This window comes from Artemia franciscana, chromosome 13, assembly GCF_032884065.1.
Source record: "Artemia franciscana chromosome 13, ASM3288406v1, whole genome shotgun sequence".
Classification (NCBI taxonomy): Eukaryota; Metazoa; Arthropoda; class Branchiopoda; order Anostraca; family Artemiidae; genus Artemia; species Artemia franciscana.
The window spans coordinates 19,633,418-19,658,171 of NC_088875.1; the positions used below are offsets into that span (position 1 = coordinate 19,633,418).

Genomic DNA, 24,754 nt, shown 5'->3' on the forward strand with positions numbered 1-24,754 from the left:
CTCTCATCAGTAGGTTTGTGATGTCAAACCAATAAAAGTGAAAATGAAATCAATAAATTAAGTGTCGATTTTTGGACTGATGAAAAACATTCCGCTAAGATTTCAATGTAAATACTAGATTAGAATATTATTTGAAGATACTCCAAAATGTAGGCAACTACTACTACTAGTACTAATAAGTCATTGCAGCACCAAACCACCTGAGGCCAACGCAGCTATGCATGCCCGTCCTCCATCCTTATCTATTCAAAGTCTTCCTCTTTGCACCCTCCCAGGAACATTCCTCTGAAATCGTTCTTTGCGATATCCTCCCACACTAACCACGGACGACCTGCTTTTTGTTTAGCCCTAGACGGTTTGACGAAAAGGGCAATCTTCAGCAATCTGTCATCCTTCATCCATGGAACGTGCCCTAGCCATCTCAAGCTTTCTGTTATTTTAGCCCTAGAAAGCGGGATTGAACCGCACTTTTCGTACAACCTATTGTTTGAAATGCGGTTAGTCAGCCGGGTACCCAAAATAATCCTTTTGGACAGTTTCTCTGGCAAACATTTAGCAAATTTTCTGTAAATTCGAATAGTCTCATCTTGGCTCGTAGACTTTTATTATTCTTTCAAACTTTTTTCAACTGCGAAAAAAAAAACACCCTGAGTCGTTGCCATTCTACTTTTAATATTTTCAAAGCTCCCACTGTCTGTACTAATAATACTACCAAGACAAGTGAAGCTGTCCAATTGATTAGTCTTTTCGTTACCCAACACCACCTTTTCATCTTAACTTATTCTCGGCCTTAGCGACTTGGTCTTGTTAACATGAATTTTCAAACCTATTTTACCACCCTGAACTTGTTGAACATCTAAAAGTTCATCCATTTTGTTCAAACTTCCGGATGCTTCAAAATATTACTTACAAAAGAGCTGTCGGCTCATTATATCGTAATCAAATCTCTTTAACTCGTACTTGTCAAGTCTAGATGCTAAACAAGAATGAATCTGATTAGCTGGCTTTTGTTTGTCCTCCACTTTATTTTTAATCAACAAACTACGCCGGATGAAGGTATAGAAGTTGATAAAAGTCGAAAAAAGCGCCTTTATAATGGGATAATTTGGATGGAGTCGATCAAAACAAAGTTAACGGATCCAAACAATCAAATATTATTTTGACTGTGTTTAGTTCTTGAAACGTTCTATTGTGTCAGGAGAAGAATTCCAGCCGATTCCTCATCCTTGTTTTTTTTTTTTTTTTTTTGGGTGGGGGGGAGTTTGATTCACACGACTATGGAAGAAGATAAACTCATACCAGTTTGCCGTTGCCAGCTGCTATGTTATAATTCTTTACTTCATCTCTAAGGAACACATAAATTCTCAAAGAATAAAATGAAAATATGCGAATAAATTGGGGGCTTGGGATTTCATTGGTTGAAATTGATTCAAGCCCCCAAAAAAAGCCTGAAGAAAATTTCTAAAAGTGTTCAAATTACCGATTTGATATTGATACACCTGTTGTATTAATTTCATCTGAAGAAAAAAATGTCCAGAATATTGAGAGGTTTTTCGTCTTTTTTTGGTATAAATATTGAATGCGGTTCTTTTCGTTTTTCAAGGACCTGACCAAATTGATAATGAAAAACAGAATAACTGAAAATAGGATAGCCAAAGTGTGTCTTTCTGTAGCGGGCTTAGCCAAACTGTTTTCTTTCTTAGTTTTTCTTTGTTTGGTGCTATCTTTTTTTTCTTTTTTGTGGTATATCAAAGCACTCAAAATAAACCAGAGTTTTTCATTGAAAATGCTTTAAATGATGCTGGCTGTGTTCAAAATAGAAAAATGAAAAGATAAATAGGGCGCTGTTTTATTCACCATAAGTATTGTAATCTTTCTTTTTCTATGTCTATGTCTATCTGGGTTTGTTCTGTTTAAATGAGCCTTCTTGTTGGATTGTTTGGAGACGCTGATGCATAATTTCCATGCGATTCCAGGCTTGTGTACCAGCTGAGATTGAACTCGGGCTCTATTGCCAAACAGAGATCATGCTCACTGTGCCACCATGGCTTTACGTTTTATAACACAATTTTAATTTAGTGTTATTTCTAGGGTAATAAGTCCCATCGATAACATGTCACTAGCTGGCAAACAATCAACAAAAGTTCGTTCTGGCATGGAGCTTCAATGCAATAAAAAAGCAATTAGATGGAATGACTTGTATATCATCCAAAGAGACAAAGAGGATTCTGTCTCATCGCCACCACCTCAACTCTCAAAGAGTTGCGAAGCGATTGCTAATTCAACTTGCAGTGCTCTTTCAAAGCATTTAGACAGCTTGTCAGAGGCTGGTCTTTCTTTGATGGCTGTTCGATTGACCCTTGACTCAGCTGAAGTAAGTTCATTTCTTCAAGTTTGCTGCTATTCACATTTAAGGTTTTTTTCTTTTCAGGTATGGTTGAGCCTGCTTTTTCGGTGTATATGACATTTATGGTTTTTTTAAGGTGTAGGGGGGGGGGTCATTAGTATAATTAAGATTAAGCAATCTGAAGAGGGAGAAAATGAGTGAACAGTGAACAATCTGTTAAAAATGAAAACAAAATGAGTATGTGCAAGCTTACAAATTTGGATATGGTATTCCGTTTAATAGCTGTGTTCTAGTTCATGCATAAACCGATAATTCGTATTATTCACTATAGGCCTAATGCCCTAATAATCTATGGTTTTGCTGTAATTGATTGGTCCAGGTTTTCGTTCTAAAGAGACCTTTATTCGCATTCTTAAATTATCTAGTAAATGTTCATTGGTCTTAAAAGTTGAGCGAAGTATATGGTACGGTCATAGCCATTTAACTTCAGGCCATCAGATCTTGGCTATTATCACTTTAAAAGGCACTGTTTACCTTCCTTTTTCCATACAAACAAGTAAAACTATTAAATTGCTGTACAGCTTGAATTTATTTTAATTCTATATCTATCATCTTCAATTAACAGTGCCGCCTGCTTGAAGTACCGAATGCATCAAAGTCAAAAATTTTTCGCCTCTTTGGCCCTCCTTGGCCCTTCATTCATGCTTGAAATCTGGAATTTTTTTAAAGATTTTTTTGGGGGGTGTACCAAAATTAGGAGGTTTTAGGGTAGTACCTTATTTTTGTCAGTATTTCCATTTTGAATCGTGAAAATAAGTAAACAGATTCAGTTAGTTTAACTTGAAAGCCCTTATAGTCCATATAATTATAACACTGTCGTTCTATTAGCTCTCAAACACAACTACACCTTCAAAGAAAAAAAAATGAAAATTCAAAATAGAAGATAAGTCAAATACCAGGAATATGTAAAATGATAGATCCTATTCTGTTTTCATTCCACTTGGTATTTACTAAGTGACATATAGCGATCGCAAATTCTGTCGGTCTCTCCGTCTGTCGGTCCTGGTTTTGTTAGTTTAGCCACTTCCAGATAAGCTAGGATGATGAAATTTGGCAGGCGTATCAGGGACCAGACTAGGTTCTGGTGAAATTGGGGGGAGTTGGAGGGGGAAAACCGGAAATCTTTGAAAACATGAAAATTGGGGTAGCTTTGTCTTACGAATGGGTGTTCGAATCTTAATGAAACTTGATATATACAAAGATCTTATGTCTCAGATGCTCTATTTTCAATTCGAGTCGAATCCGGGGACATAGGGGGTTGGAGGGGGTAATTAGAAATCTTGGAAAACGCTTAGAGTGGAGAGATCGGGATGAAACTTGATGGGAAGAATTAGAACAAGTTCTAGATACGTGATTGACATAATTGGAATGGATCCGCTCTCTTTCGTGGAGTTGGGGGGGGGTGTGTTAATTCGGAAAAATTAGAAAATTTGAGGTATTTTTAACTTAAGAACCAGTGACCGGATCTTAATTAAATTTGATATATAGAAGGAACTCATGTCTCAGAGCTCTTATTTTAAACCCTGACCATATCTGTTGACATTGGGGGAGTTGGAGGGGGGACACCGGAAATCTTGGAAAACGCTTAGAGTGGAGAGATCGGGATGAAACGTGGTGGGTAGAATAAGCAAATGTTGTAGATACGTGATTGACGTAATAGGACTGGATCCGTTCTCTTTGGGGGAGTTAGGGGTGTCCAGTGTGTTGGTGAGTTTGGTGCTTCTTGACGTGCTAGGACGATGAAAATTGGTGGACGTGTCAGGGACTTGCAAAAATTGACTTTTTAAAGTCGTTTTCTCCGATTCGGCCATCCTGGGGGGCTGAAGGGAGAGGAAAAATTAGACAAAATGAGGTTTTTTTTTTAACTTACCATTGGGTGATCGGATCTTAATGAATTTTGATATTTAGAAGGACCTCGTGTCTCAGAGCTCTTATATTAAATCACGACCGGCATTAACCCTCTGATTTTCCTTTTAAATAAATCTATTGATTCTTGTAATTTTGCTGGAACTCATGCCATATGAGCTCTTGGCTCTTCTGACATCATCACAAGTGCCATATGAGCTCTTAGCTCTTGTTAAACTCAGTAACTTACAATTGTATCCTTTCTGTCAATATCTGTTGAAAACATGTCTTTTTTTATTTTTTAAAATCATCAATTCTATTTAAAGCGAAATATCAAAAAGGTTCTAATTTACATGTGTGGTAATAAGGGGCTTATCTCCAAATTCATTATTTCAACATTTCAGATTTTTAAACTGAATACCAACCAACATCACATGATTTAATTTTCAATGGTTTGGAAAGATATGTCATTTGAACAACAAGAAGAAATTTTTGTCCAACAGCCCAGACCATCAAATGACAAAACTTATCTAAAAAGCTAAAGCAAAGGCACTAACTAATAAGCAATTACTAATAAATAAGTAATAACTAATAAAGCACTACAAATAAGGGGCTTATCACCAAATTCATTATTTCAATATTTCCGATTTTTGATAGCATATTCTTTTGCCAACTCTTATTTATCTGATTTTTTGTAATTGTATTATATTCGCTTAATTTTGTATAACAGTATACAAACGTTAATACAAACGTTAAAACAAACAAACTGAAAATTAAACAAAAAACAAACGTTAATATAAGAAACAAGCAAGGGTTGGAAGCCCAAGATGTCAATTGTAGAGAGTAATAGGAGATGGTACAAGTCTATATTTGCAAGGGCTAAAGGTTAAAAACTTAGCCTTATCCGAGCTGTCGCCCATAACGAATGGCGATAGATGACCAAGAAGTCAATTCATTTGCTAGTAATACTATATTTTAGGGTGTCTTATCTCCTTCAGTAGCTACCTGCCATTACGACTTCATGTACGTCCTATTGTCAGCTAATGTGTTTTGGGAGCTTCCCATATTATCAGGTTGGATATTGTGTTATTCACATCGTATGCATTATATCCTTTAGAAAAGTATCGGCGTTCATTAATTTAGAATTAATGGTATTACCATCGTCCTTCGTTTTCAAGGCAATTTTCTTCGATACACATGTAAATTCACTACTAATATCTTTGCGAAATCCATGAAAGCCTAAAAAGATTTAATGGATTCTGATGATTCTTAAGCTCTGTCAGCATAAGTGCTTGGAGATTCATTGTCTGCTTTAAAGTCATCACCTATTATCTTTATGCCAAAACACATGTGTAGCTGCACTTCTGTAGAAGTCGGCAGAAAATTTTAATGAATTCTTTTTCCTTAAATTTAAAATAGGACCCTCTTTCTTTTATCTCAATGACGACAGTACCAAAAAGACAAGAAAAGAAAAGTGGTGTGAATTTTAGTTGTCACCTTCACTTTTATTGTTTATTGCAGCTAGACTGAAAGCATTTTACCATTTGCTGAAAAAATCAGTTTGAAAAAGAAATATACAGATGTAGAGCATGAAGTCACTTCACAGGCTCAATTCTTTTTATGGTTACATTCTTAGATAATATGAAAAAAACTTCGTTTTCTTAAAGAGTTAAACAGGCTGCGTCCCAAAGTCGAACCTTAAAACGTACAGGAATTAGAAGAGGCAGTTGGGGGGCTGCCGCCCCCCAAACCCCCAGCTTTTAAAGACTCTTTTGTACAGGTTTTTTTTTGGAGGGGGACTTCATTGTTACTAATTACTAGTTTCGGCGCAATGGTTCTCCTGTCCTCTTGTGTTTAACATTTTTCGAAGTTATTCCATTATTCATTCATTTCAATTTTTTGTTAATTAAAAGAGGGCCTTTCCGAAGCCAAGAGCTGGGGGTTAGCAAAAAAACAAAAAACCTGTACAAAAGAGTCTTTAAAAGCTGGGGGTTTGGGGGGCGGCAGCCCCCCAACTGCCTCTTCTAATTCCTGTACGTTTTAAGGTTCGACTTTGGGACGCAGCCTCTTTAACTCTTTAAGAAAACGAAGTTTTTTTCATATTATTTCTGTACGTTTTTCTACAATCCATGGTGGATGTAATTTAATAACGCCTGTACCCCTCGTACAGGAGTTAGGAGAGGAACTTGGGTGGCTGCCGCCCCCCCCCCCCGCTTTTAAATCATTGTATAAAATAGAAAAAAAAATAGATAGAATGACCGAAATGTTTCTTTTGCTCATAAGAAGCTAATATTCTGTTATCTCTCAAATGATAAGCTGTCCGGGTGTTATCAAAAATTTTTCTGGAATGGAGCTGGATTTTTATGATGCTTGCAGTCATTCTCGCCGTGCCGAGCTGATTATTTTGATGTACTTGAATGTTGATATTCGTAACTTTTAAGAATTTCAAAAATTAACATGGGACTATTAGACTATTAGGACTATAAGAAGACTATTAGGAGAGGCAAACCCCCCGCTTTTAAAGACTCTTTTGTACAGGTTTAATTTTTTTTCATATTAATTCTGTACGTTTTTCTACAATCCATGGTGGATGTAATTTAATAGTTCCTGTACTCCTCGTACAGGAATTAGGAGAGGAACCCACCCCCGCTTTTAAATCATTGTATAAAATAGAAAAAAAAATAGATAGAATGACCGAAATGTTTCTTTTGCTCATAAGAAGCTAATATTCTGTTATCTCTCAAATGATAAGCTGTCCAGGTGTTATCAAAATTTTTTTGATGTTGTGAAAAAAAATCGCCCGTAAGGGACTTGAACCCTTGACCAGAGGATTAAAAGTCTCACGCTCTACCAACTGAGCTAATAACTTGCATGTGTGTTAATATAACTTCTCAATAGCTTTTAAAAATTTCAAATTAACATGGGCTCTTATGGAGAGAAATCCGTTAATTTAAATAGCTAATGGGTGGTTTCTGGAAAACAGGGAAGGAGTTATCGGATCAAGCTGAAATTTCGCGGATAAGCTCCTGGGTCGTAGGGGACCTTAACTTGTGAATTTCAGCCCGATCGGACAACGTTAAAAGGGGTGGGGGGTTGGAGGGTCGAAACTTTCGGGGGGTTAAGATTTTCCTACGAAACTTTCATGGGCACTTACTCGGAGAATTCCGCATCGAATGAGTCTTCGTACACCCAGATCCGATGTCGGATGTGACCTGTAGGCGTGGCGAAAAAGAAAGTAAATGAATTTTAAGTGGCTATGCGTGGTTTCTGGAAAACAGGGAAGGAGTTATCGGATCAAGCTGAAATTTCGCGGATAAGCTCCTGGGCCCTAGGGGACCTTAACTTGTGAATTTCAGCCCGATCGGACAACGTTAAAGGGGGGCTTGGGTTGACAGGTCGAAACTTTCGGCCAGATTTTCCCCATGAAGAAAAAGTTGGAGGGGGATGAAATTTTGCAGGTTTCTTAGTTGGAGCTCGGGCTACGAAATGCATCCCTCCCCATCCGTCTGCGACCACTGGAACCGAAGATCGCTTAACATTGTCGTGTGTCGCCTCTTTATAGAGGCACGAGTGTGCCTCCTTGATAGACTCAGGGAAAAATAAGCCAATTGTAAATATAACATAACGCTTTAATGCTTGCAGATGCACCCGTCCAAGAGTAAGGGAAGTTCTTTGTGAGGGAAGGGGAGTGGAAGTACTACCAAGAGCAATTTTTGGCAGGATTTAGACAGAAGCGTTTTGTCTGAGGTAGAGGCAAAGCTGGCATAAGTCTTTTTAAGAATTGTATAAAAATGATTTAATTTCGATTGTTGATAAATAGTCTATCAGTCCATAAATAGTCTATCAGTCCCTAAATAGTCTATCAGTCCAGAAATAATGTAGATAGTCATAGAATAAGGGTAATTCAAATAGTCTATAAATTTCTATGAGCCATTTGAAGGCAATTGGAGATCTCATAAGATGAGGTTCTCGAAGATTCTTGACTGGCCATTTCCACAGGGCTTTGAAGACAATTGGATAACTAAGATTCTTCTCATTACATGAGCTTTGTCTACTGGGAAATCTCATGTTTGTTTTTAAAACTCTTGCTCCCTCAGTGTTGTCAAATATAGAAGTTATGTGACAAAATGCCTATTATAGTACGGGACAAAAAGCTTAGTGCCAGAGTCAATTCAAACTACAGTTACGCCTTTTAGCCAAATATATATCTATATATTTGCTATGTCATCTAGTGTTTCTTTATCATAGAAATGCATTACTTAGTGTGCCTGAACAAATATTTATGATGCTATGTTTCTTTTTAAATTTGGTTTCTAAGCTTTTTCAACGTATTATAATGTTTAAAATAATTTATTTTATGCTCACACACTGATAATTTTAAAAAGTGTTAAAAAGCGATGGGAGATTAGTCAATGGAAAACATACTACTAATATAAAGAAGAAAATATTGAATCAACCAGTGACTATTTTTGGGTTCTGATTTGGCCCAGGATGCATTGTCATTTTATTTCCATCTGTTCCTTTTTACGTGTTTTTATGAGTTCGTTAGTGAGTAAGTAATCATTGTCCGCTATTATTCTACTCTGAATTCATCTTGATTTTTTTCAGCCTGAGTATGCTGCAGGGAGTTGTGGAGAGGCCCTTCCGTCAGCCTACACTAGCGATTTGGATACCAATCTGATACCCGTGATGCTTACTGAATCACAGAAATTTGAAGGAACGTTTGTTGTTGAGTTGTGGTTTTATATAGTTAATAAGGATTAGTAAATTTTATTGAATATGTTCTTCCAAGTTGAATATGTTCTTCCAGTTGAATGTGTTCTATTTATACTTGCCTTCCAAGTTGAAATTTAGACTTACTGTGAAATGCTGTCTTCAGAAACAGGATTGAGTAGTTGCCATGGGTCCCCGCATTGGATTTTTTTGTGGGATCTCCATATATTAAATATTTGGATAAAACATACTCGCATAGTCGTTTTCGTAAATAAAGTAGTTCAAGTATGTAGCGTAAAATCTCTCTAATTTAGAACTATCTCGATTAAATTCAATAAATTTCATATGAACTTCGGTTATCAGCTTCTTATATTATATTGGAACAACTACATTAATAAATCTCATTCAGCAATGTAAACTGAGAATAAGTATATTTTATTCCTTATTGTCAAAAACAATTTGCTTTAAATTTCGAATCTTTTTTTTTTGTTCGTTTTGATGGCAACGTGGGGCCCTTCAAATGTGGGGTTCAATCACTCGAATCGCCCTTTATCCGGCCCTGACTGTCTTAATTTGTAATGTTAATGTATGCCAAAAAATGACAAACCGATAGTTTACGGTTTATAGACCACCAAGTGAGAAAACAGTGAAAAAAGGAAAACATCTTCCTTATCATGTTCACTAGTGAGGCCCTTTGCCAGCTAGCCTTTAAACATAGGAAGCAGAAGAGAATTGCGTGTCTGATGCAAATACACAAGTTCTTATCATGGTCAATGTGCTAGTGAAGACTAAGTAGACAGCAATTTGACTGCCATATATTCTTTATTTCTTGTGTAACGGATGTTCTTAAAAAGTCGAGAGAGGGTTCATTTCGTCACAAAAACTGTGGTTGGTGTCTTAGTTGCACCAGTGAAAAAATCAGGTTTGGAGTAGACGTGTTGGTAGCAATAGTCATGAAAACAATGAAACGCAGAAAAATAAAGGAAAAAAAAGTTAAGTCGGTGACATTAGGCCAAAAGAATATCTTTGGGTAAAAACTTCCACGAAGCTAGCATCAGTTCGAAATATATATTTAAAGAAAAAAAAGATTAAAGACCTCTTTTGATAGAAAAAAATAGGCAAAAGATTGATAAATTAAAACCAACGACAAGAAAGAAAAAAAATTAAAAGAATCATCCTCTTGCATGGATGGAAAAAAATTGAATTGAAATGAAATCAGAGTATATATCACCGAGCAGTTTATTAAAAATGAATCCTATGAAAGGGGGAGGGGTGGAAGAGTAGGTACTAGTCAGTGGTAATGAAGAAAAGTAACTATTTAACTAATATGCTACTTGGTGAATTTAGAAACATTACGTAATACATTAAAACCATAAGCAAACATTAAACAATCATAAGTATAAGCTTGGCTTTTACTAAAATTGACAGCAATGAGCTGCTGCAAACGACAGTAGTATAGCCTAAACAAGCTTTCGGATGGTCAAAGGTGAATGTCATATACACCTGGCTTTTTTCTGCCAGATTCGCAACTAATGCTGCAGTACTTGTTCCTCCTCCACATCTATCAACCCTCACGTCCAGCACAGGATGCTTAATCTCATAATTTATTCTCCCAGGGACTGCGCTATTCATTTGCTTGCAATTTTGAATAAGATTTTACTCTGTAAGACTTAATTTGTTGTAGTAAACTTCTAATATACGAGATTTATTGAAATATTATTTATGATTTTTTATTAGATTGATTGTTTTTTGCGTTCGCCAATTTATATTGATAAATAGCATTGATATCAATGGGCCACATAAAGCCTAAACAAAAATCATAGGCAACACAATAGCACTGATTATGTAACATTATATTCTGACATATTTCTCACATTTAAATAGCGACCATATTTGAAATTTGAAATTATTCCAAAAATAAAGTTTGAATTATAAACTTCTTATATGTTCAATGTTTATAAACTTCTTATATGTTCAATGTTTATAGACTTCTTGAAAGCATTTGACTCTCTGCACCGAGAGGCAATGTGGAAAATTCTCCTAGCGTATGAAATGCTTCAGAAAATTGTGAATATGACTACAACCCTGTATGCTGCACAGGTTTGTGCAGCCCAGATGGAAAATGGGCTGTCAGAGTGGTTCCCTCTTGATTCCGGTGTTCGTCAAGGATGTTTACTCTCTCCAATATTATTCGCAATACTTACTGATTTTGCTCTTCGAGCTTTCCACTTTAGAGGAGGCATATAACTAAGCCTCGAGCGTCAAGTACACGACAGCGATTTTGCTGACGATATTTTTCTCATAGCTCACTGCCAAGAGGACATTCAACATAATCTGAATGAATTAGCAGCAAAAGCTGCCCCTATGGGCCTGAAGATCAATATTAATAAAACGAAAAGTATGTCAAACGCTGTTTTGACGACCATATTAGCTGGGATTCGATACTAAGGCACTGATATAGAAGAGGAAAATTTAAGTGCCTCGGTAGTACGATTCCCCAAGATGGGAATTGTGACAGAAGTCTTGCTACGCATAGCATATCCAGGTGGAGCATTTTCTCAACTGAAGAATATTGGAGATACAGATACTACTGTCAGAAGTTCCAATTGCGATTGTTAAGGAGTAATGTACTCTGTGTACTTTTATATGGATGCAAGTCCTGGAGCCTTTCAAAGTATGCTGAGAAAAGCTACTTGGCTTCGAGAATAATTGCCTGCGTAGAATTTGCGGTACATTGGACCGATAGAGTAACGGATGCCCAGATTAAGGCTGACACCAAACAACCACTGGTGACCGACGAGGTCAAAATGAGAAGATGGAAGCATTGGGGGCATAAAACCTACATGAGCGATAGACACCTCCCACACGATTTATGGTGTTGGACCCCATCCAGCATTCAAATGATTTGCAGACAAAGCAGCACACTTGGTAGATCCCTGGAGAAAGAGGCGATGAGTCTCCGAGCCACTTTTAATGAACTTTGGTCTTTACTTTTAATGTAAAGTTTAAAGTTTTTTTTCACTTTTAATAAAATTTTGGTTTTTAGGACAAGATCGGTCAAGTTGGAAGTCAACCGTCGCTGCCCTATGTGCCCCAAGCGTAGGAGGGTCTAAGTAAGTAAGGATTATTAACTTATTCGTTGAGCATTGTTTGACAAAGAATATAAAACAATCTGAACAATTCTTGCCATCATCGTGGCTGAAACCTTAAATTAACTAAAAATTGCCAGGGATGTCAATTGGAAGGGAAGATTGACTCCTAGAGTTTGTAAATTACCTTTCCCTTTGTATATTTGTAAAAAAAAAGAATTCTATAAAAAAATCACAAAAATTTTCTTGTTTAAAACAGGGTATGGGGAGTATCCATTTCCAGAGGGGAGTTACACTGAATATTGTTTTTACGTCTGTAATTCCCTTTACAAGCAAAACCGTGTCTACTAGTACTCCATGATGAAACTGATAACGTTCGAAAAAGAGAATCGGTTAGTACTGCTTATACCTGCACAGAAAAATTTCAAGTTTTGAGAAAAATGAACATATTTGGTTTAAATTAGACCTACGTTGCCTGAGCAACGTGAGGTGTTGCGGCAACCTTTGTCCGGCTTCGCCGAATAAAGTGTTGCGAGAGCAACACTTTAGTTTTGTTTCTTTGCTATCGGTTAAACGCTGAAGTTGTGAGCCTATCGAAGCTTTTAAAACGTTATGTTCAAAGAAAAACGCGATCAGTAATCACATGATCAAAGGCTATTCCTCAGCGTTGAAAAACAACAATAACAAAAGAATATCGAAAGAAGGGACTAAATTGAATTTGCAGGCAGTTGAACTTTATCCTTTTCAATCGTAGACATCGTGACAGATCAAGACTTGGAACAATATCTTATTTAGTCTAGTTCCTATTATAAAGCTATCCGTGACTTTTCAGGATCTAAATACCGTAGATGACACTCTATTAATTATTACGAAACTGCCTCGTTGTTTTACGTTATCGTTTGTACCCGTTGCGTAAACACTTAATTCTAGGTTACAGTGAGTATGGGTAGGCTACACCAACTAGCAAAAGTTACAAACCCCTCCTCACTAAAGATGATTGTAGCCTAACAGACGATTATTACTTACAAGTCCCCTACATGTCTTACCACTGGAACCAACTTGGTCTTATCATCAAATACACTGGCAACAAATAATAGGTACACCAAATAGCAAAATTTGCAAACCCCTCACTGCCGAAGACGATTATGAGCTAACAGCTGACCTTTCTTTACAAGTCCCCTTCATGTCTCACAATTGGTATCGGCTTATTTTTGGTTTCAGTGTGTACCCTAATACTGAAGTTGTCAACCCCTTGAAACTTTCAAACTAGTATATCTCATGAAGGAACTTTTGTATCAAAAAATGGATGACATACACTTTGATCAGCTCATCAAGAGCTATCGATTGCCGTCGAAAAAAAATTCTATCTGTCTTAGTTCAAAAGTTGATTTTTTTGTCGTAGGCCAACTTTCTAACGTCACCACTTAGAAAGGAGCAAAGGATAAGCTCCAATTTTTTTAGCAATGACAGAATTTCAAAGTTTAAGAGGTACATCTGATAACATTTCTCTACCTCAATCCCAAGTCCGAAAAAACAAATGATAAACCCAGCCGAAATCACGGCAGCACTTTCGGACCCGTGGGGAAATGCCGCTTTTTTGCTTCTGTAAATTTTTCTATTTATCACTCAAAGAAGATATATTGGCTGTGGGGCCGGGTAATTGCCGCATACGTTTAACACTTATAGATTTTAGTCCATCTTCAACTTGAAAGTGGTGCCTGCCTGCTTGCCTGCTAGAACGGAGCTTTCCACTCGAAAGCAGAAACATGGTTTGATGAAACGAAAGCTTGTCTGCACAACTTCAGATACTCCTCTCTGACATAGGCTATATAACTCCACTTCACTTCGCACACCATAGGCCCTGGCTCGTGAACAAGCAAAAATCATCCTTTTTGGCCCCAGGCATGAATTCTGCGGAGCTTTCCAAAATGTAATGCCATATTCATCAATCCGGCCTGAGGTCCACACTTCGCACAGGTTAGACCCTTACCAGTTTCCAGGAATAAGCCGACATCGGCGGCATAGGAAAAAAACAGGACAAAACCAAAGTGTTGCTCTCGCAACACAATTCACTTTATCCTATTATCAGCAGACATTTCGTACACATTGCTGATGCAGAGATAAATGTCCCTCATGTAGTGCTGGCGTTGTGTGAAATGCGACTAATTCCGGTCATAATTCTTAGCCAATTTATGTCAATTTTCTTTTAGGGAAATATTTAGAAAACTGTGAAAATAGGCAGTTCTTCATTTATGGGTAAGTTTGTGAGTCTCAAACGTAAGGAGTAGGACGTTATCACCACTTTTTAGGTGTTTCAATGTCAAATAAGAGAATCGGAATTTCAATTAAATAATGGAAATACAAATTGAAATGAATAAAAGATTCCTGGAGCGGATCCACCTCTACCGAATTCCATGACCAAACTACAATCGATTTGACCTATCTAGCTATAGTACAAATATCATTATAAAAAGCAGTAAGTTTTATTTTCTTTTTCATTCAAGAAATTATAATCACTGAATATCTACCTTCTTATTCTTCAATGATTCCATTTCTGTTCCATTTGTATATGTAAACGGTGTATTCATTTCCACTTTTGAAAGTTTTAAAACAAGAGAATCTGATCTTAAACTGATACATTTTAGAAAGTAAAAGCACCGTCAATATCAGGGGAAAAAATGACCTGAGCAAATTTGGCGAAACAGGAAGCATAGAACATTTTTTAAATTTTCCATTAACTAGGTTCACAATTTTACTTGATGATAAGGTTTCAAAGGCAGGATATTTGGAAAAATGTTAATGTGGAACGAATTATGAAGTGTAATGGACCCCTATTTTTCTTGTTTCCCTTATGTTTAAAACAAGCATGGATTAGTTGAAAAAATTTATCTGATCAAATTAAAGAGCAAATTTGACACTTAAAACGAGCTTTTCAAATATTAAAGGTAGGCTACTTAATAATTTCTGTTCAAATTATTAGGGAGACAACTGCCCCCTTGCCTCCCGTCGAAGACGCAACTGCTTTTTGCTAGCAGTACATTTATAGGCCAAAACTTCGTTAGTTTCTATGCTCATTGAAACAAAGAATGTCCTTGGGGGCAAGGGAGGTGGCGGTGGTGAAGGGTTTCAAAATAATAAATAAAAACTCAGTGATATTAGTGCCTCTGACGGTATTAGATAAAGTGTTCAACTTCAACTTTTTCTTTATTCAACTCAAAAAATACACAAACAATATTATGCCCCAACAGAGAGCAGAGCTCGTAAGGCTGGGACAGTGCAAAAACATAAGAAAAAACATCAACATCTCATCGTAATAATGATTTCAAAATATAATACGGTAGAAGACACATAAAATAGAAAAAAAAACTCATAAAAGATAAGTAAATATATAAATATCAAGCAGGAGGGGCGTGGGAGGCCGTCCCAGACACAGGGACACAAAAACAAACACACAAATAAGGAGATCAAATAATTTAAATTTCCATCATCAATGGTGAATAATCAAAATTTTAGCAAACAATCTTTAATATTTGCTTTTTTAAATTTAGCTGAGATTTTTGCTGAGATTTTTGGGATGGATCAAACAGAATTTTATCATTCAGCTTATGATTGTTAGCAATGAAGGGTATTTGGTATCTAATCGAAAACCTTGACCTTTCAGAGGTTACAAAAGGAATTTGATACATCCTAGACCTCCGACAATCCGAACGAGGAAGTAAGATTAACAGAGATTTGTCATAGAAATAATTTTTAGAATTTTGGATTTGAAAATGCCATATGGAAGTATTTAAGTAAGTAAGTAATAAACAGCAAAAATATAAACCCTGGCTGGCTTACATGGATTCTGTTCTTAAAAAAGTACTTGAAGTTTGCAATATTAAAAGTTTTATTTAATCTTTGATTCATCCTAGTTACGGATTGAATCATCAATTTGACCTTCCGTCCATTTCATGGCTCCTACCTTATATCTAGATGTCTTCTTTATCTATCTTTTTGTCGGAATATAATACGTGTTAATAGGTAAAACTTATCTAACCATTTCGATGGTCAAGTTGTAGCCAATGAGTTAAAAAAAAAAATAGAGAAAGAATAAAATTTAGATCAGTAAATTGTGCTTTTGAAATGAGATATTAAAGTAAAAAAATAGCATATAAATGTTTGTTTTTTTAGGGCGGGGGGATTATTTAATAGAAAATTAGATAAAGAAGCGGAAATGTATTGACGTTATCTATATATATAAAAATAAGTTGTTTGTCTGTGTGTCTGTCTACTGACGTCATGTTTGTGTGTCGACTTCATGGGTTTGACCTTAGCGTGGTAATACGGGACCCAGAGATCGAACCATGCTGCAGGAATGCACTACAGGGCCGACGCAGGGACCTTAGTAGTCAAGAAGCGTCGTTAATCCGATACAAATACAAATACAGTAGCTCAGTTGGTAAAGCGTTATGTTCCAGGTTCTAGGTCCGAGAGGTTCCAGGTTCGAACCTTGGCTTTAGCATTAATACAAAAGAAGAAAAAAACTAAAAAAGATAAAAACTACAAAAAAAAACTAAAAAGAAAATACTAAAAAAAAATAAAAAAGCTAAAAAACTAAAAAAACTAAAAAAGGGTAAAAAACTAAAAAAGTAAAAAAAAAAAAACAAAAAAAAAAGACAAAACCTACAAAAAAACTAAAAAGAAAAAAAAATAAAAACTATTAAAAAAAACTGAAAAAGAAAAAAAAACTAAAAAAAGGAAAACAACTAACAAATAAAGGAGAAAAAGAAAACTAAAAAATAAAAATAAAAATAAAAAATAACTAAAAAAGGTAAATGTATTCAAGCCGAAGTAGCTGAGTTGGTAAAGCGTTATGTTCCAGGTTCTAGGTCCGAGAGGTTCCAGGCTCGAACCTTGGCTTTAGCATTAATACAAAAGAAAAAAAAAACTAAAAAAGAAAAAAAACTAAAAAAAAAATAAAAAAACAGGTAAAAACTACTAAAAAAAACTAAAAAAGCTAAAAAACTAAAAAAAATACTAAAAAAAGGTAAGAAACTAAAAAAGAAAAAAAAAGAAAAAAACTAAAAACAGGGTAAAAACAGCAAAAAAACTAAAAAGAAAAAAAAATCTAATAAAAAAAACTAAAAACTGAAAAAGAAAAAAAACTAAAAAAAGGAAAAAACTGAAAAATAAAGGAGAAGAAGAAAACTAAAAAAAATAAAAATAAAAAAAACTAAAAAAGGTAAAAACTACAAAAGAAAAACTAAAAAGAAAAAAGAAAAACAATAAAAAGCAAAAAAATAGGTAAAAACCAAAAAAAAACTAAAAAGAAAAAAAAGGAAAAAAACAAAAAATTTATTTCATCATATACCAATTCAAAAACGAATGTATATACAGACCGGGACACAGGGAATATAAATGACGACCGGGACACTCAAAGAGAAATTACAGACTGGGACACCGGGAAACAAATGACGACTGGGAAGTGTGTGTCGACTGACGTCATGTTTGTATGTCGACTGACGTCATGTTTGTCGACTATAAATGACGACTGGGACACAACTACAACGGGGACGCCGGGGGGCATAGGGGGATATATAAATGACGATGGGGACACAGGGAATGTTTGATTAGCAATCACCATCAACAAAGTTCAAGGGCCATCATTAGAATAATGAGGTATAGATCTGAATACGGATTGTTTTTCCCATGGACAATTATACGTTGCATGTTCAAGAGTCGGTAAACCTGACAATCTATTTATATGTACAAACAATGGGACAGCGAAGAATGTTGTATATTCGCAAGTTCTACGTAGAACTTTGTAATATATATTACATATATATATAAAAACATATACATATATATGGACACAGGTGGGACACAGGGACACAGCTACAATGGTGCGTAACTAATATGGCGCGTAACGACTTACGCGCGCGGGGGGCTTGGGGGGAGCGCGAAGCGCCCCCACCAACTAGGTGTTGGTGTACCCCAATAGCTAGTGTACAATAAAAAACATCCTGGGAACGTGTAAATAGGGAGGCCTTGAATAGATTGGGATCGAGGTGGAGCGTACATAGCTACGTTGGCCTCAGGCGGCTTGGTGCTGCGGTGAGTTGTCAGTAGTAGTAATAATAATAGCATGTTACAGTTAGCGCATACAGCTATTAGAAAATCTAAATTAAATTCTACTTATTTATTATCGGTGTATTAAATCCATTCTATTCAAACAGTTCGTGGTAACGAACTGTAGGGAGCGACCCGGCTCAATAGTAACCAAAACTCTAAAAAATGGAAATACCTACATCAAAAGAATCGCATTTTAATGCTGATTTTAAATATATAAGTTTCATCAAGTTTAGTCTTACCCATCAAAAGTTACGAGCCCGAGAAAATTTGCGTTATTTTAGAAAATAGGGGGAAACGCCCCCTAGAAGTCATAGAATCTTAACGAAAAAAAGTTTTTTACTGTTTTAAAAAGAAGAATTGAGAGAAAGGGTCAAACTTTAGCGTAAAGAGCGAGGCGTTGATGAGGAAGCAGCCTCTTTCATATACGAAGTAATTTCTGGTCGTTTTAAGTTTTAATGTCGCTCCTTACTTTCAGTTAAAATTTTTTTTTTTTTTATTTAATCTCTATAAGAGTTGTCCAAATCTTAACTATGTTTTGAGTATGTAAATAAGGCGGTCATCGATATCGACAATGTAATGGTGTTGTCAACTAAATAATTGATTTTAGAGACAATCTTTATCATATTGAACATATTCTTTGTGTTATTCCGAATAATTTATTAATATTTTAGGGTTTTAGAGGTTAAGGCCGCTTTAAAAGTTTTTTGGGGAGGGGATAGGTTTGTGCAAATTATAAGAAAAATAAATGGAAGAAAATGTCTTCATTTTCACTATGAAACATTTTTGTTGTTTCACTGTCAAATAAAAAGATTTGTTCCTATTGAACTGTTATTTGTGCATAAAGAAAATGGCATTTGGAATGTAGACATGTTAGCTGGAAAGGTGGTTTGCAAGTCGTTTTGAGTTAAATGAGGCCAAAACTGCTGACCCCCACCCTCTTTCTGACAATCTTTAAAATTCTTCTTACTTTGTAGTTTAAATTCAAAGTACATTTTATTAATGTCCTTGATGTTATATATAGTACTGTATTTGTATACTATGCTTTTAAATCCTGTTTATCTAAATTTTACCTGCTTATTTTCATTCTTTGAAGTCCATTTTGGTGTTTCAAGATTTTATCCGAATTCATTTTTTTTTAGTATATAACTCAGGTTGGGATTGGTATCAAGAGTTTAGTAATGTTAATAACATATCATGAATCTTAAAGCTCATCTTTACCATAAAAGAGATACTTTCGGTGTTTTTTGATAAATTTACTTAAATCTTCTACGGTTCCTGTACCTTTATAATTTACAGTCTTTTTGTCTCCTTCCTTGAAAAGTTTTATGCTAAGAAAACTATCAGTTGGTATGCTTTCAAGTTGATTAGCAAGAATATCAATTTTAGCAATTACGATGCTACTTTTGTTTTTGTATTTTTCTGCAAGTTGTTCGAAGACAGGAATCGTCATCGTGGAAAGTGGATGACTCGGGCTATAAAATAAGACTAGGACCGTTTTATCAGCATCAAAAACTACCTCGTTAAAGGTTTTAGCCACTAGGGTTTTCAGTGCTTTAGTATTCCAGTCTTGAGGAATATCCTCTGACATTAGAAAAGGCTGAAGTTTATTATCAAGAACAGACTGTATGAATGCTCTCATAGTTTCTAGAGCAAGACTGAATTTTTGTGGTTTGTATCTAGTAATCTGTGGTAAATTTATACGAACCAATCTCATTGTTGGGTATTCAGAGCGTTTAGCACCGAAAAGTGTAGCGAGAAAATTGTCTTCTTCTGTATCGTAAATAAGAAACATTACTTGTCTTCTAAACTCAGTTGCGAGCTGCTTAGCCGCTTGATGAGCTTGATTATATTGCTCAGAGATCTTTGAAACGAAAATAACAAAATGATATTGGTGACCTCCAGTGAAAATATTAGCATCTGCCTGACTTAAATCAAAAACCAATGGCAAAGATTCTCTATTAATAAAGGCTCTTATTGCTTCCTCTGTATAATTATCGTCAAACTCAGTTCGTCGGTCGTCTAACTTATGGAAAAGCACAATGGTCTCATTGTGGATGTTAAGACCAAGAAGTATTTCATCTTCTGAAGTAATTCCAAATTTGTAATTCTGAAAATCAGCAGCAACGGATAAAAAACGTTTAGCCTTCTCTGATGACTGATCTTTGAAAAATCCAATAATTACTATTTCATTGTCTTTAATGAATGATTTGGCTTTATTTGTATTTTTCAAACTTGTTGCGGTTCGTCCGGTATTCTTTTTAAGCCAATCAACAATCATCCTTGACCTTCCACCGCTTTTGTATTCTATTGGACTTTCAGTTGTGAAGTTCTTGAATAGCATTAATGTAGGATAGCCTGTGATGTTATACTTCCAATCAAAATATTCTTCTTGTGAGGCATCAAGTTTGGCAAATCTTATCGATGATCCCTCATCAGCCAGTTTTTGTGCAGCTTTACTGTATTCCGGTGCTAATTTCTGGCAATGGACACACTCATGATCATAAAACTTGACTAAAACGTATTGATTGGATTCGATAAACTTGGTAAAATTGTCATTATTCAGAACAATTACTTCTGCTTCTTTATGTACTATACTCTCCTCTTCCTTCACTTTTTCCAAGAGCCATTGAACAATTGATTCCGCCATTCTTCCACCAGTGTAGTCTAATGGCTTGCCATCTTTGAATAGTTTTAAGGTTGGATACCCTGAAATATCATACCTCTTGGAAATACCTCGTTCTTCCTCTGCGTTAATTTCTGCAAGCTTTATTAATGACCCCTGAGTTGCCAATTTCTCAGCAGCTTTGACATATTCTGGAGCTAAATTCTTGCAATGGGTGCACCAAGGAGCGTAAAACTTGACTAAAACATATTCATTAGAATCGATTATTTTATTGAAATTCCGATGGCTCAAAACAATCACTTCTTTGCTTTGTTTCTTCTTCTTTCTATGTTTCTTTACTGTCGCCTCTTTTTCAACATTATTATTCTCTTGCTTCGCTATTTCCAAGAGCCATTGAACAATTGATTCTGAGGTTGTTCCACCAGTGTAATCCAATAGTACGCCATTTTTGAATAGTTTTAATGGTTCCTGTTCGGAAAGACGATATCTATTGGAAATATATTGCTCTTCTGCCAGGTTGATTTCTGCTAGTTTTATTGATGACCCCACAGCAGCCAATTCCTGGGCAGCTTTGCTATATGCCGGGGCTAAACTATTGCAATAGTTACACGAAGGAGAGTAAAATCTGACCAAAACATATTGATTAGAAGATATTACTTGATCAAAGTTTTGAGTATCAAGGATAACGACACTGCCTCCTTTCTGCTTATCATTCTTTGCTAATGCGAAAGATGAATGCAGTATAGATAAGACGAAAAAACAATATAATCTCATGTTTTGGTGATTTTTCTGTTGCACAATCAGCATTATTCACTATTAAAGATCATCAAATAAAAATTGTTTTTTAATTTTCCTCTTCTATAATTTTCTATTTCTCTTAAAGCACCAGTTTCAAATCCATTCAATAAGTTAATTACTAAACTTTATTTTACATTTAATGGATATATAGATTTTTAATTTATAGCTTGAAAAGAGATTCCGAATACCTTGAAAATTGTCGAATTTTTGTAACGTCATTGGCAAACAAAATTCTCTGCAGAGATATTAGTATCATTTTTTATAACGAGTTTCAGGTTTCATTTTAACTTTTTCTTTAGGAAACACGAGACTAGAGAAATATAGAGTTAACTTATTCAGCTAGGTAGATAGGGTGTTTAGGCAGGGAGTAAGACTTAACATGAATAAGGAATTTTTAAATCTTATCTAGCTTAGGAATATGTTAACAATATAATGACGTGTTGGCTGAGTGGAGGAACGTGTCGTTCTTTTAGTCCTGTGATGGCGCAGTGGTTTTGACCTTAGCTTGGTAATACGGGACCCAGAGATCGAATCATGCTGCAGTAATGCACCGCAGGGCCAACGCAGGGACCTTAGTAGTCAAGAAGCGTCGTTAATCTGCTACAATACAATGTTGACAATATAATTCTAGTTTCACAGCCAAGACCAAAAATTGCAGTCATAGTGGCATATGCTCCAGTAGGGTGGAATGGAATGATGTATTTAGGGGTGACTCGGATAAATTTTATATTTGGTTACGGGAACAAGTAGAAAGATGTCAGTGAGAAATGGGAAATTTCTTTAATGTATAGGCGGATACAAACTGGGGTGTGGAGGCCAATTCTGTTCATGAAATAAAAACCAATGGTAATAGACTGTAATAATGCTATGGGTGCATTAATATATTTATGGCTAATACGGTATTTGGCCATAAATGGCCCAAAAGTTAACATGGGACTCATAACAGTAAAGCAGCCAGTTTTATCAAACAGTTCGTGGTAACGAACTGTAGTAAGGAGCGACCCGGCTCAATAGTAACCAAAACTCTAAAAAATTGAATTTTGATATCAATAGCTACATCAAAAGAATCGCATTTTAATGCTGATTTTGAATATATAAGTTTCATCAAGTTTAGTCTTACCCATCAAAGTTACGAGCCTGAGAAAATATGCCTTATTTAGGAAAATAGGGGGAAACACCCCCTAAAAGTCGTAGGATCTTAACGAAAATGACACCATCAGATTCAGCGTATCAGAGAACCATACTGTCGAAGTTTCAAGCTCCTATATACAAAAATGTGGAATTTTGTATTTTTTGCCAGAAGACAAATCACAGGTGCGTGTTTATTTGTTTTTTTTTTTGTTTTTTTTCCCCTTTTTAAGTGACCAAAAAAAATGGAGGGCATCTAGGCCCCCTCCCACGCTCATTTTTTTCCCAAAGTCAACGGATCAAAATTTTGAAATAGCCATTTTGTTCAGCATAGTCGAAAACCGTAATAACTATGTCTTCGGGGATGACTTACTCCCCCACAATCCCTGGGGGAGGGGCTGCAAGTTACAAACTTTGACCAGTTTACATATAGTAATGGTTATTGGGAAGTGTACAGACGTTTTCAGGGGGATTTTATTTTGTTTGGGGGTGGGGCTGAGGAGAGGGGGCTATGTTGGAGGATCTTTCCTTGGAGGAATCTGTCATGGGGAAGAAAAATTCAATGACAAGGGCGCAGGATTCTCTAGCATTACTATAAGAAAACAATGAAAAATAAACATGAAAACGTTTTTTCAAATGAAAGGAAGAAGTAGCATTGAAACTTAAAACGAACAGAGATTATTACGCATATGAGGGGTTCTAAAAATACTTTAGCATAAAGAGCGAGGTATTTAGGAGGAGATAAACACCTTGCTCTTTATGCTAAAGTATTTTTAGTAATTTCAACTATTTATTCTTTAAGGGGTCATTCTTAAAGAATTGGGACAAAACTTACGATTTAGTGTAAAGAGCGAGGTATTAACGAGGGTACAAATCCCCTCGTATACATAATAAAAATATAAGGTTATTAAAGTTTTTTACGTAAGTTAATTCTTAAGTTACGTATATTTTTTACTAATAAAAACGTTCGTTAAAAATTAAAATTCTAGGCCTAGCTTCCTAGAGGGCAACTAGGCCTCCTTCTCCACCCCTTATTTCTCAAAATCGTCTGATCAAAACTAAGAGAAAGCCATTTAGCCAAAAAAAGAATTAATATACAAATTTCATTTTAATAATTTATGTGCGGAGAGCCAACACCAAACATGCATTAATTCAAAAACGTTCAGAAATTAAATAAAAAAAACTAATTTTTTTTAGCTGAAAGTAAGGAGCGACATTAAAACTTAAAACGAACAGAAATTACTCTGTATATGAAATGAGTTGTCCCCTCCGCAATCCCTCGCTCTTTACGCTAAAGTTTGACTCTTTGCCACAATTCTACTTTTTAAAACAATTTAAAGCTTTAGCGTAAAGAGCGAGGGATTGCGGAGGGGACAACTCATTTCATATACGGAGTAATTTCTGTTCGTTTTAAGTTTTAATGTCGCTCCTTACTTTCAGCTAAAAAAATTAGTTTTTTTTATTTAATTAATTACTAGCATCGTTGAAAGTTTCATCTTAGCAGGTTCGTCTAGCCCTAAAATGTTGTTTATTCTCATTATCCATGAAGTGTATGAGCCTAAGTTAAATGTGGTATCAGCTATTTGGGAAGCCACACCCACAAAATCTAAAGTGTAACCAACTAGAAAATAGCTTGAAAAATTGAAATTTGTCTTAACTCTAGATGGCCCTGTGATGGATGTGTTCACAGATGAGAGGCTGGGACAAAGAAGTGCGACCAACTACCTTCTAATGAAATTAGTCTGCTGTTACGACAGGGATTATTAGCCAAAATGTTTGGAGGGGTGACAAATAATTTCAGCAACTAGCTGGTCATTTTCACCGACTGCATCGGTGATATTGCAATTATATTAAGTACTTTTATTTTGTTTCTTACCGAGTGAGACTAATATTCTTCTATTAATTTTCCGTATATATTTCCGTCAGCGAATTTACCCTAATAAAACAATACGAGCCAGTAAAACTACGACAGTCGCTACGCTCTAGATTTAGTGCTTTCAAAATGTTTGTGATTCCAATTCATCGGCCTTGTGTTTCGTC

General features: G+C 35.6%; 2 protein-coding genes across 5 annotated transcripts in view; one reads left to right on the plus strand and one right to left on the minus strand.

The window, feature by feature from the left end:
* Positions 1 to 9,036, plus strand: part of LOC136034623 (zinc finger FYVE domain-containing protein 9-like) — a 67,386-nt gene extending 58,350 nt beyond the window's left edge. For all 4 annotated transcript variants that reach the window (XM_065715920.1, XM_065715919.1, XM_065715918.1 and 1 more), the window contains exons 13-14: positions 2,092 to 2,374; positions 8,861 to 9,036. In XM_065715920.1, coding sequence (XP_065571992.1) covers positions 2,092 to 2,374; positions 8,861 to 9,016 — 439 coding nt within the window. In that variant the 3' untranslated portion in view covers positions 9,017 to 9,036. The remainder of the gene's footprint in view (positions 1 to 2,091; positions 2,375 to 8,860) is intronic.
* An 8,894-nt stretch (positions 9,037 to 17,930) lies between these two features.
* On the minus strand, positions 17,931 to 21,569 carry LOC136034624 (protein disulfide-isomerase 2-like). Its single transcript, XM_065715921.1, has one exon. It carries the CDS (start codon positions 21,560 to 21,562, stop codon positions 19,367 to 19,369), a length of 2,196 nt encoding a protein of 731 aa, XP_065571993.1. The 5' UTR covers positions 21,563 to 21,569; the 3' UTR covers positions 17,931 to 19,366.
* Positions 21,570 to 24,754: the final 3,185 nt, after the last annotated feature.

Bases quoted from the DNA above. Each gene is read 5' to 3' on its own strand.
- LOC136034624 (XM_065715921.1), bottom strand. From the start codon at position 21,562: ATGAGATTATATTGTTTTTTCGTCTTATCTATACTGCATTCATCTTTC.